The sequence below is a fragment of the Rasamsonia byssochlamydoides genome (assembly GCF_041956645.1).
Source record: "Rasamsonia byssochlamydoides strain NRRL 3658 unplaced genomic scaffold VTN77scaffold_11, whole genome shotgun sequence".
Classification (NCBI taxonomy): Eukaryota; Fungi; Ascomycota; class Eurotiomycetes; order Eurotiales; family Trichocomaceae; genus Rasamsonia; species Rasamsonia byssochlamydoides.
In genome coordinates this window covers 201,034-213,116 of record NW_027192394.1, presented here as the reverse complement: position 1 = coordinate 213,116, position 12,083 = coordinate 201,034, and the positions used below count along the sequence as shown (strand labels likewise).

General features: G+C 50.5%; 3 protein-coding genes across 3 annotated transcripts; all 3 read right to left on the bottom strand.

Annotated features, from left to right (window-relative positions):
- Positions 1-2,188: 2,188 nt before the first annotated feature.
- Positions 2,189-3,849, bottom strand: VTN77DRAFT_840 (uncharacterized protein; the record flags this gene model as incomplete). The annotated part of the gene is made up of 3 exons (XM_069424894.1): positions 2,189-3,184; positions 3,250-3,608; positions 3,702-3,849. 3 exons carry the CDS (start codon positions 3,847-3,849, stop codon positions 2,189-2,191), a joined length of 1,503 nt encoding a protein of 500 aa, XP_069280321.1.
- Positions 3,850-5,646: 1,797 nt separating this feature from the next.
- On the bottom strand, positions 5,647-7,727 carry VTN77DRAFT_839 (uncharacterized protein; the record flags this gene model as incomplete). The annotated part of the gene is made up of 10 exons (XM_069424882.1): positions 5,647-5,909; positions 5,973-6,290; positions 6,343-6,390; positions 6,453-6,506; positions 6,563-6,919; positions 6,975-7,097; positions 7,163-7,208; positions 7,275-7,389; positions 7,474-7,624; positions 7,715-7,727. 10 exons carry the CDS (start codon positions 7,725-7,727, stop codon positions 5,647-5,649), a joined length of 1,488 nt encoding a protein of 495 aa, XP_069280320.1.
- Positions 7,728-9,496: 1,769 nt separating this feature from the next.
- Positions 9,497-11,357, bottom strand: VTN77DRAFT_838 (uncharacterized protein; the record flags this gene model as incomplete). The annotated part of the gene is made up of 4 exons (XM_069424871.1): positions 9,497-10,262; positions 10,343-10,736; positions 10,789-11,138; positions 11,200-11,357. The coding sequence occupies 4 exons, from the start codon at positions 11,355-11,357 to the stop codon at positions 9,497-9,499; spliced, it is 1,668 nt and encodes a 555-aa protein (XP_069280319.1).
- Positions 11,358-12,083: the final 726 nt, after the last annotated feature.

Sequence of the window (12,083 nt, the reverse complement as noted above, 5' to 3'; positions counted from 1 at the left end):
GTTCCAAAGATGGGAACTATGTTAGTTAAATAACCGCAATATCATCAACATTATTTGAACTGGAAACACATTTGGATAGATTTGCACATACGTTTTTTTTTTTCATCATTAAAACAAGCCTTACGGGTCTGCTTCGCACGACTGGTTTTGGACTTGGAAGAGAAAAAAAAATACTTGTTTTATATCATATGCCTGGGACTCTCTTGGCCCCCAGGCCTAGGTACTATATATACCTACTATATTTTTTATTATTATCTACTTTGCAGGCGGGCTCCCTGCTCATATTCCTTGCTACATATTACTCTTTCCATATCCCTTAGTAATATATTTGCCTCTTGCTAATAGGGACTAAGCAGATTTTATGAATAAATTTAGTGTGAGATGCTTATGTATACGGAGTATGTTGCTTTTTACAGCCACATGACTGTGTGCAGACTGTGTGCAAAAACGGATTTTAATGTTTTATAGTAGTATAGCCAGATGACGCATGAAAGTCGTTTCGGTAAATGATCCACCGCCATACTCAAACGCAGTATGGAGAAGCCAATTCCAGACAGGAAAGGTAAACCTCTTTCGCATATTCTCTCCTGCGGCTTCGGCCTCCATACTTTCTGGGGCGGGTACCGCTATCATCTTTGTCAACTAAACAGAGTATACCGGAGACTCACATATTTCTTCGCGTCAGGGGCTTTGATTTCGTGTTCAAACTCCCGGACGTACAATCAGACCTGATCGACGAAATCCCGCGCCGACGCAGCGAGGTCATTTCGGGTACGTCTGCCATCTTGTGATGGCTCAACATCTCACGTTCCACCAGCTGATCCCACGTCCACGTTAAAGTCTCCCGATTGCGTGTTTTCGGCATTTGATATTCTGAACTGAACTACTGGAGGACATGTTGAAAGGTTTCTGGATTGTGAAGATCGCTTGGCAGAAGCCTAAATAGTATTTTGCAGAGCCTGAGCAAGTGTATCCCGCAGCCAAATAATGGAGCTATTCCTATTTTTGCGGATGCCACTTTCTGCAATATGGGGATGCGACTGTTGCTGGACACGGTCACATATCTTCTTCCTAGCCCATTGGAGTCCAAAGACCCTACCGTCAGCATTGGTGAAATGAGAGTAGGGCTGCGTCGTCTTCTCGGGGACAGGTTTGGCGACGCCTAAGTCAGTATGTGCAGGGCATAGACTATCAGCAAACCGCCATCACGCTGGAGAGATTCAAACCTTCGGAGGAGCATCAAGAAGCATAAGTATTGTTGATATTCAACCGGCACTAATCTGGGGAAAGCTGTCGTGGGGTTCATCTTCGATATGTGAATTAGGCGCTTGGACATATTTCACACCATCTGGAGGCGGACTTGAAGGTGCGTATCAGTCTGACGGATTGAAGACAGAAATTAGCACACTCAGCACACGATTCATATGATCTTGGCAACCTGGAATGACGCGTAATGTAATTTGGAGGATTCTCGACCCGGGAACGCAAACAGACAAGATCGGCCTGAAATGAAGTGTCTCCGTGTTGAACAGGTTCGAAGAAATTCTGTCTTAGATTTGTGGAAACGTCCTCGATGAATTCAGAAATCAGATCTCTCTATAAGAAGGTAGCGGAGGCAATATCGACGTCGGTTAAATCCATGTCTTCCGACATTATGGGCCGGTCACCAATGTAGATATGGAACAGGAGAGGAGACAAATCAATAGAGAGACGGCGACGCTTAAGCTGGAAGACTCGAGAAACATGTGGGAAGGTACGAAGGTTTCGTATGCTGGAAATGGGAGGAAATAAGTTATTGGAAGGCATCTTATCTAAAGTTGACGACATTAAGATGGCAAGGCATTGGGAACGCATAAATAGTGGAGAGCATGGAGAACGAGGTTGCAGCAGAAGAACAGAATGGGGCCAGAGCAACGCGTGAGCTGGCAGGAACTGAGAGGGAGTCAACAGGAGCAGCGCGGGAGCCGGAGAGATATACGTATTGAACTGTACACACAAACCCTCTGAAAAATGGTATAAAATCGATACGTTCGATTTGCTATCAATCGATATATCAACAGATCTATCTGTGCTTGTGCGCTCCGAGATTTTCACTACCAAGAACAAGAAAGAAAAGCTCATATACACACATATACATACTACATAGGACCATTTCAATATACGCTTATTTTTGCTATGCCTGCTGCCTTTATCGTCTGCTTCCACCCCCCCGACTAACCTTCGGAAACTCAACCGGCACACGCAACCTGGCGATGCGTCTCGCCGCCGCCTCGACTTTCCCACCCTTGATGCCCCATTTCGCGAACTCGGACTCACGAGGCTTGTCGATGCGGCAGCCCAACTCGCGGAAGTATTGCGTGACAGTTGGGTTGTCGAGGCGGAGGTCGTCGCGCAGGTCCGAGGGGTCAGTGGCTAGTTCGTTGGGCGCATTGCCTCCTAGCGAGCTTGATCCGCCGTCGCGGGCGGGCGTGGGCGGGATGTGCAGTGATAGGGCGCAGATGGTCGTGTGCAGGAGCGTGAACTCCGTCCTGCTGACGAGCCCGCCCTGCGGAGCGAACTTGCGACGGATGGCGTCGATGACGGGGTCGGGTAGCTGAGACGAAGACGAAGACGACGGAGACCCAGACGAAGACAGGATCCGGCGCAGGTCCTCTCGTGGTGGAAGGCGTTTGCTGCCCGGAGGATCGGTCGCCTTTCCCCGCCGCAGACAGCGTGCGAACTCGAGCAGGATCAGGATGAAGCGCAGAATCTGCAAGTGCGTCGTGTTGCCCGACTTGACCACCGCTTCCACCCGGTGCGCCACGTACCGGGACGTCGTGGTGATGGCATTGCCGGCGGCCACTGCATCCTGCCATTCCTTCACCGGCAGCTGGCGCAGAGTCGACAGCCCGTTGGGGACGAGCACGTCGATCGGATACACGTCTGACGGGTGCGACGCCGACGTATTCGCGGGAGGAACAGGCTTCGCGGCCTGGATCTCCGCCTGGAGAGTCGCGGCCTTGGTGGATGCCTCGGCAATCGCCTCAGCTGGTATAGACGACAAAATGGCCGACTCGGCCGCATTGGCGGCGCCAGCAGGTGCATTGGACAGGAGGGCATTCTCCGCGATAGACTGCGCAGCCTTCTTGGACGCCTTCGTACCGAAGGCATGAGTCAAAGCATTGCGCTGATCCCGTATCGAGGTCTACAATCGTAGAAGTAGTTAGACGCAGTTTTCTTCACAAACACCATTTTCCAGGAGGAACCAACCGTAGCAACATCATCCTCTTCCTCCTCCTCACTAGCCGCATCCGAATCGGCGTCTCTATCCCGCTTCAACCGCCTCACGCTCCCTCTGAGGGTCATCTTCCGCACCTCCACGAACTGCCATGTCTTGCGTTCGGGGTCGACGACAGCAACGTAGTGCTTCACCTGGGAGTCGGCGTCGTCGTCGGCTTCGCGACCCAGGAAGTCGAGCTTGGGGTGTTCTGACGACTGCAGCAACAGCTCCGTCGAGACGATCCCTTTGTTCCGGCCGGACGATGATGATGATAATGAGCCTGAGCTGCGCGACTTGAGGTAGGGACGCAGATTCAATTTCTTTGGGAATTGCAAACCGGGTGTGCTGACTGCGTTGAGTTAGACGATATCGACACAATCTAAAAACAAAATAAAATAAAATAAATGACGACGAGACAAGACATGACAGAAAAAAATCATACCTAACACCGGCGCCAACTCGCTATCATCCTCAACCACACTGGCCGCCAGCGGCGGCAGATTCTGCGGCTCGAGAGCGGGCTTCTTGCTCGGCCGCTCGTGTCTGTCAGAATTTCTCTTGCGCTTCTTTTCAGCTTTGTCTGATACCATAGTTAGAAAATTTTCTTCTCTAGAACATTTAAAAAATTAAAGAAATTAATTGTCTGGCAGTGTCGGGAGGTTTGCTCGGACCTATGTAGCATCACGGCGGAGAGAAAAAAATTCCTGGAACTGATTATTGACGGAGCCTACCACACCGCCGACCGCTCCGCACCTACACTTGGCCGAGCGAGAGCAGGCCCGCCGCCCACACTTGGGCTTCGGACTTTGGGATTTTTTGTACCCCTCGTTCACAATGCAGGGTGCAGTACGGAGTACTTTTCTCAGGCTTGTAGAAAAACGATTTGAATACCACGTTAATTAGTTCTAGAAATGGGTGAAGGAATTTTTATGAGTCATGGCTCTGAAGACTTCATTTCATCGGCAAGCATCACTAGAAATAGCTATCTATCATCATAAACATCAGAGCCTTTTTTTCAAGTAACTTCCCGGACGCATCTCCATGGTTTTCCTCCCATCCCTTAAAATGAACCTCATAACAATAAGCCCACACAAAGGAAGGAGAGGAAAAAGAATTGACCAGTTTCCCCGTGTTGAACCTCCGAGGGGTAAAAAATCAAGACGCGTGACAAGAAACCCGAATCTCTTTTGAACCCCTCTTTCCAACCCCGCCAAACACCTAGGACCTCCACCATGGGAAGGAGGGAAAAAAAATCGCTATTTTCTCCCTCCTTTAAGCGAATGCTTGGATGCACACACAAAACAGCCCAGCCATAGTCGGAAACGTTTGAAATAGAGCCCGGAGGTTGGAAATGAAAAGTGCCGAACAGTGAGCTCCAGGTCTCCGACGCGCTATCCACGTAGCAAAAGGCACCGAAAGAAAGCAAGCTGGACAGTCCCAAACGGAGAAGGTAGAAAAAGAGAGTGGACGAGATGATGGTACGCTCGCACTCAATTCGTTATTTTGTCGTGTTTGATGCTCAGCGCGAGATTCGACACGGAGAAAGCTGAGATGGAGCGGTCAGGAAGTTTACTTGCTGTAGGATCGTTAGCAATAGCAATGACGACGATCACCTAAATGACAGCAGCAGAGAAAGGGAAAACATACGACCGGGCCCTCATCTTCCGCCTCTTACGCTTGAGACGTCGAACGCGCTTCTTTCTCCATTTGGCTCTCATCTTCGCAGATGGTTCGCGACTGCAAGAGAGGTCGTTAGCACAATTGATACACTTGCAACCAAGGCAATCCAGCAGTCAATGCTGGAGTAGATGCGATGCATCTGAACGGATTTGCATCTGATATCCGTTCACCAGGTGTCAAGGGGGGCAACTCACACTTCTTCGAGGATGAGGAGATGGTTGAAAGAAAGTGACAAACTGCGATGAAGCTGCGGGAGATATGTATTGTGTGCGGATGCTGACTCAGCCCCACTAAGGGTTCGCTTGCCTCAAACAGACGCTAGCCTGATACGGGAGGGTGTCACCGGTCGTGACGTCACGTGGTGCTCATCTTGACCTACGCGAACACAAACGAATCGAGCAGAAGGGTTTGCCCTGATACAGCCACAATTAAGATATCTCCTGACTTCTCTCGTATTCATTTCGTACTGTTTGTTACTTATACATCATCATATTGCGTCAATTCACTACCAAGACATGCCGATCCATGATACTGGCGTATTGTGTATAGCACTTCCTCTGCATTATACGAAGTCCTTTTTTTAGATCACCGACTTGCAGTCATTAAACCATTATATATTTAAGCGTAGACAAGACAGGCTTATCCAAAAGGAGAGATCCGAGAGAGTAATCAACACAGTACCAGCCCTAAATATCCCTCTCCGCTCGTCAATACGTATATCGATAAGTAGGAGCCAAGTCTCCTAGCAACTCTTCCTCCGTCTCCTCTCCTTGGTAGTTGCTTATGACAGCCTCTGGGTTGGTGACTGTCAGTTGACGGTCCCGTTTCCGGTTCTCCAGCCAGACGCCTAACAAGTAAGCAACGCACGAGGCGGCCGACAAGGCACAGAACGAGATGCAGATGATGTATCCGTTACGGTAGTTCGGGGCGTCTTTGGAGAGGAAGGAGTAGGTTGCGATGATACCGCCAACTAGGAGAAGAAGATGCTCAGGTTAGCAGATCTAAGTGACCTCCTCGAGTGAGAGCGACGTACTGTTTCCGAATCCAACTTGCCATGCCGTCCCGATGCTTCGTCGTTTGTGACCGCCCAGGTTCATGGCAAACCAACACACGATCACCGGCATGGCACTATAACAGCCGCTGGTCACGAGAAACAGAGCTCCGTACTCAACATGACGGTGCGCCGCGCCGTGGATGTTGAGCAGCATCGCAAACCCGGCAATTGCAACAAAGAGGGGGATCAGAGCAAAGGCAAAGCGGTGCCGCAGCCTGTCAGAGAAGAAAGCGATAAACATGGAAAATCCAAATGCGGCCGCCCATGGTGGGATCGAATACAATTGCGTGGTGATCGCTAGAGGCAGTCAGTTAGCCTTGCTAATTCATATCTTCAAAGCCAAACATACCGCCATAACCATAAGTCTTGATGATGGTGGGGGCAAAGTAAGCGTATCCTAAGCAAGTACCGGATTAGAAAAGCGTATTTCCTAGCCATGCGAGCAGTCGGATAGCTTACCATATGCAGGGACGATGAGACCAAAATACATTAAGCCGCCTACAAAAACCTTGTCTGCGTGTTGTCAGCATCTCACCAAAGAAAAAAGAGCTACCAGGTGTTCTTCTTACAGTCTTTAAAGACATCGAGGACATCTCGCCAGGTAAGAGACTGGTGGTGCGCCGATTTCCCAACATCCCTGGCCAGCCTGTCCTTGATAAACTCGCGTTCCTCCTCATTGAGCCACTTGACTTCCTCGGGGAAGTCGGGGATCACAAAGAACCAGATAAAGGAGATGACGCAGGTCAACAGGCCTTCGATGATGAAGACCCATCGCCAGCCATGGTAGCCTCGAATGCCATCCATCTTTCCAATGCCACTGGCGAGCAGACCTCCAAATGCGCCGGCCAGCGTGGTGGAGCTGAAGAAGAAACTGAAGCGCTTCTGGGCTTCGCTCCGCTTGTACCACATGCCCATCAGATAGAAACCTGCAGGAGATGTCAGTCGTCATCTGGCTGAAGCCTGCTGCAGGGAGCGACATACATCCCGGAAACATGCCCGTCTCGAAGACACCCAAGAAGAAGCGGGTTGTCATCAGCCCGCCCCAATTCTGGACCAGACCCTGGCAGATCATGACAAGCCCAAACATGAACATACAGAAGGACACTGGAGAATGCGTCAGAAAAAAAAATAATTTGTCCAGAGATCCAGAGCAATCAGGGATCACATACACCACACATGAGGCTTAAGTTTCTTCAAAAGAATATTGGACGGGATCTGGAGAAGCAGTCAACGCAAGGTTCCAGACAGGAACCGTTCATTGCCCGGGGAATATTTCCATACCTCGAAGACGATGTAAGGGACGAAGAAGATCGTCAGAGCTGTGTTATATTTCGTTCCCGTAACGATGTTGAGATCTGACTGGAGATTAAAGAGGACGGCATTACTGATGTTTACTCTGCACGCGGCACGCATTGGTCAGCGGAATTCTTCAAGAGGGTTAACTGGCCATGGGTCCAGCGTGTAGAGAAGAAGACTTTACCGGTCAAGGAAGGCAAGCAGGTAGAGGACACAAAGAACAGGCAAAATGTGCCAGTCAATCTTTGCCATCAGCCTGCGCTCTGTGGTAGTGGTGAGCTGTGGCGCGCCGTAAGATTCGACGTGTCGCTCATCTTTTTTGACATCGGCGCGTTCTGGTCCAGCTGTCAGCGCGAAATAAATCGATCAAATGGGTTTGGTTTCGAAGGTTCTGTTGAACTGAGAAGAAGTCCTCCGTTACGCACCGGAAGAACCCATGGCGGGAGAGCTTGGGATTCGCCGTATGAGGATTACTGCCACCGTCCTGACTGACTCACAAGTAGCGCGCCTGCGCGGTATAAATATAAATATATACTCCTCCAAGGGGATGCAAGCAGGGGAACGGCGACACCACTAGAAGCATCAGCAGGAGAGGAGAAAGTGCACAGCGTAACTATAGGAAGAATGAGTTGAGCAGACCGCCGGTCTTTTCTACATACAGCACAGCTGTAGCCTCTTTTTTGCGCCGCGAGATTAACTCCGAGCTTGTTGTTCAGCTCTGGCCGATGCATCCGCCAGTGCATTTCTCAATGGGTAACATCTACTCCGTAGGGGTGGGACTTGCTGTTCCTTGGAGATTCCCCCTCCCCCCCCTCCCCCGATTTCGGCATTGTATCTTTGACTATCTTTTTGGGAGCTTTGCCTCGGGACTGAGGCTGCAGGCGGAGCTTGTTTAACGACTTCTGCAGCCTGCTTACAAAGTTGACTGTTGGAGATTCGAGGGCATTAATTAATCGTCATTCCATGGCCCATGCAGATCCCAACCATGGCAGACTTGAATAATTCCTAGGTTACTTGGAAAATTCATCAGCATCAGTTGGTGCAAGGTTGCTAGGCTAGCTCCCCACAAGAAGAAAGTCGGAGGGTTACCCAAAAGTTAGGGTCCGATGGGCTCCCCCGCAAGACCCGCATCGGCCTAGGTAGGAGCTACCACAAGGATCACGGGATCACTTCTTTTCGGGTAATTACCATGAACTTGTACTGTAAAGTTTACCTGTAGAAAACTAACGAAGTTCACAAAACTCTCGAGTCGTTGACGGGGAAGGTTGGAGGTTTGGAGAGAGAAAGAAAAAAAATGGAGAGAGAAAGAAAAAAAAAGTCCTCGATGTGGCAGTCCCTGACTCTGAGCTCTGAAGACTGATTGAGCCTGGGATGAGGAGTCGCTCCGCCGCACCGGAGACGGTGATCCACTCCGAAGTGTACGGAGTACGGAGTACATATTACTCCATACTCCGGAGTAGACTGCTAACAGTGCTAAGAGTCTTAGTATGACCTGATCTGCATCTCCACGATAAGCTCATCCATCTCTGCTGGCCTTGTTACAGTCCAAGATTAAGAGAGCTGAAATAATCATCATCGTCGTCACCATCAACACCATCAACAGAGCTATTCCGTATCATGAATCCAACAAAAATCAGGTCGAATCCCGTGGGTGATCAGCATAACGAACAGAAATGGCAGCGAAGAACGCACAGCTCATGGACGATGCTTTCTCCTCGACTCTCAAGGGAGGACTGGACTGTTTTATGCTAACCAGGAGCAGAAGGGAGTCGAAAACACAATCTGTTGTTTACGACGGATCGGACAAAACTTACGACGGACGGACAGACACATGCTCCCTAGGATTCGTACCACGGGAGTTGGGTTCGATATACGAAGGTAGGACGACCTGTGAAACAGCCTGTCAGGCACGGGTCTTGACATGATCAATGGAGGCGCATAAATCACAACCTACACACATACGTCGGATATAGATCTCGTTCATGGGTCATGTCACTTCGCTTCCTGTGTACATACATGCATAAAAAAATACAAATGTCATGTCAAAAAGGAATCCAGATACAGGTTATATAACGTCCACCCCCTTGGAAAAACGGGATAGGAAAAGGACCTGAATGCGACAAGTTGAGGCACAAAATCATTCATTACAGATATTTCATCAAGCCAGCCGGGTAGATCCGAACAGGAAAGAGGAGGGAAGACCAGGCTCAAGAATCACCGCTTTGGCTGGAATTCTCCACCGCTTTCCCCCAAGCCTTCTCGAACGCTGGATCCACTGCCTCCCCGCTGGACAATGATGTAGAAGGACCGGTAGCCGAGTCGTCTTTCGACTCGGCAGATGACACAGACGGCTGGCCTAGGTCGACTAAGCTGGCCGTGTTGTCTTCTCCCGTTCTTTCATCCACATCTGCAGGCGGGGAGGAGGAGGATGTAGTTGTAGCTGTAGACGGTTTGGTCGAGTCCGGCCCAGAGGGAGGCATTCCCAGGTCGAAGTTGGAACTGTATACCACGGCAGCAAACGCTTCCAGCTCACGCACCCCCTGTTCCATGGCGACAAGGTACTCGTTGGGAGGGTTGGTGCCATTTCCGATATTATGTGCCTCGCGAGTTAGCACGGCCAAGACGGTGGCCAGCTTCGCCTTGGGAGCGGATGACCCGGGAACAATGGTCGCGCTCGATGAGAAGGACTGGGGAGCGGCTGCTTTTGTCGGCTCGGAGGTCGGGGATGACTTGAAAGCTTGGATGGCACATTTCTGGTCCACGAGCGTCGAGAAGCCTTCATTGTTCAACAAGGTCAAGATGCGAGTGAAAGAAGGAGATTCGATCAGGTCAGAAGTCTCATCCAGAAGATGCCGCAAAGTCGCTGCCGTGTGGGGCGAGGAAGGCGTCGACGCGCTCAGGACGCCGGATTCCTGCAGAACCATGTCTTCCTCTTCTTTGGGGGGGAGCAAATAAGGGAGCCATTTTGTGGCCCTACAGGTACAGTCAGCAACTATTGTTTTCCGAGATAAAAGAAAGAGAGAGAGAGAGAGAGAGAAGTAGAAGAATCTCACCTTCTTTCCTCCTCCGTAGCACCCTCCACCTTCTTGCGGACTTCCAGCGTCAGCTCAGACAACCGGTCGAACGTGATATCCTCTCTCGGGTTCAGTGATCCAAACACCTCTTCCACAGCAGCCCGGACCTTTTCCATCAAGTCCTTCCAACCTCGGTGTAAGAGCCACCAACTAAAAGTCAGATAGCGTCGATTAGTCTCGAAATCGTTTCCGAAGGCTTGTCCAATCTCATCATCATGGTCTTCCAGGCTGATGGTGGATGTATTGGCAGGCGGAGAGGCCATTGACATGACGCTCGAGACATAGTTACGGCGGCCGAGGAGATTGAGCTGGATCCGGGTGAGCAGGGTCAAGAGGGATAGAGTGTAGAGCAGGACGAAGGCTCTCGTTATCGCTGCATTATTCCAATTAGCCAGTGTCTTTGCAACATCCCATCTTGTACGTACATGTGATTTTGACTTCATTCCACAGCTGCGCTTTGCTTCGTTTCGGCCGCTGGCTGCTTCCATCGGTGGTCGAATCACCCAGTTGACTGGCATGGATGTAGCTCTCGGTTTGGAAGCTGGACAAGCTCCGACCGTCATCATCGGCCACACTGGGCGCTGTCGAACTGGGCTCTGAGCCCAGCGTACCAGAACCGCTCAGGCGAGCTAACCGTTCCGCACGCTTTCTTTGTAGCTCCTGCGTGAGATCCTCGACCGGAAGAGCCTCCAGAATGTTCTCCGCTGCCGTCGGGAGCAAGGCCAGGACCGTGAAGGTACAGTCTGCCTGATTCTGTTCAAAGCGTCGTCGTAGGCTGCATCGAATCCAACTGTCAGAGCCGAAATCCACAAGAGAACCAACATGCCGATACGTACTTCTCCCGTGCGATCCTCTCGCTGCTCATGCGCTCCCGCGCCTCGGAGATCTTGGATAGGACATACTGCCCCACGAGATAACCTGCCCCGACGACCCCAACCCCGATGGCCAGGCCTTTGCGATGGCGCCGGATCCAGCGCCTGGTAGCTCCCATCATGGTTGACGCAGCAGCGGGTGGACGACGGGCGGGTCGGCGGCTCTTATGTCATGGTAGAGTAGGGAGGATTGTAGAGAGCCCTGCTGCGACTCAAACAATCATGGGCGATAAGGAAGAGTGAGGCGAGAATTAAATTGTGAGACAGCTTGGACACCAGGACAACTGTCTGGGGAAGCTTAGCTTCCGACTCCTCGGCTAAAGCTGCAGCGTCCTGTGAAAGCTGCCCAAATGACGAAGCCGGCGGCGAGGGGTCGATCGCTGCCTTGGCGCCTAGAAGTATATACACCAGTACTAGTAGTTCAACAGTTACCCACTTAGAAAATCCATAACTCTTGAATTTTCCAGCCAAGGAGTCTGTCTTAATGAGCCAGATGCTTCTATACCATGCTTGAATCCATTGCGACAAGTCGACCTGGAAGAGGAAATGGAGTTCTCCATTAGAGTATGGGACCCAATAGGCTTCAACGCAGTTGATAATATCATCGTTCAAGAAATAGAGTCAATGACTGAGTAGGCAGTAAGGAGGATTCCTTTGAATTACGTCTCTCCATTCTCATCTCACTCATCTCCCGAATCGTTCAGCTATTCTGTTTCCTACCTCAGCACTGCTTGTATGAGAAAAGAGTCCCCAGGTGCAAGTCTTTCAAATTCAACATGCTCGAGTAACTCTTTGATCTTCTGCACTTTTATCCTGCGACAAATTTTCTACGCTCATTCTTTAAGGCT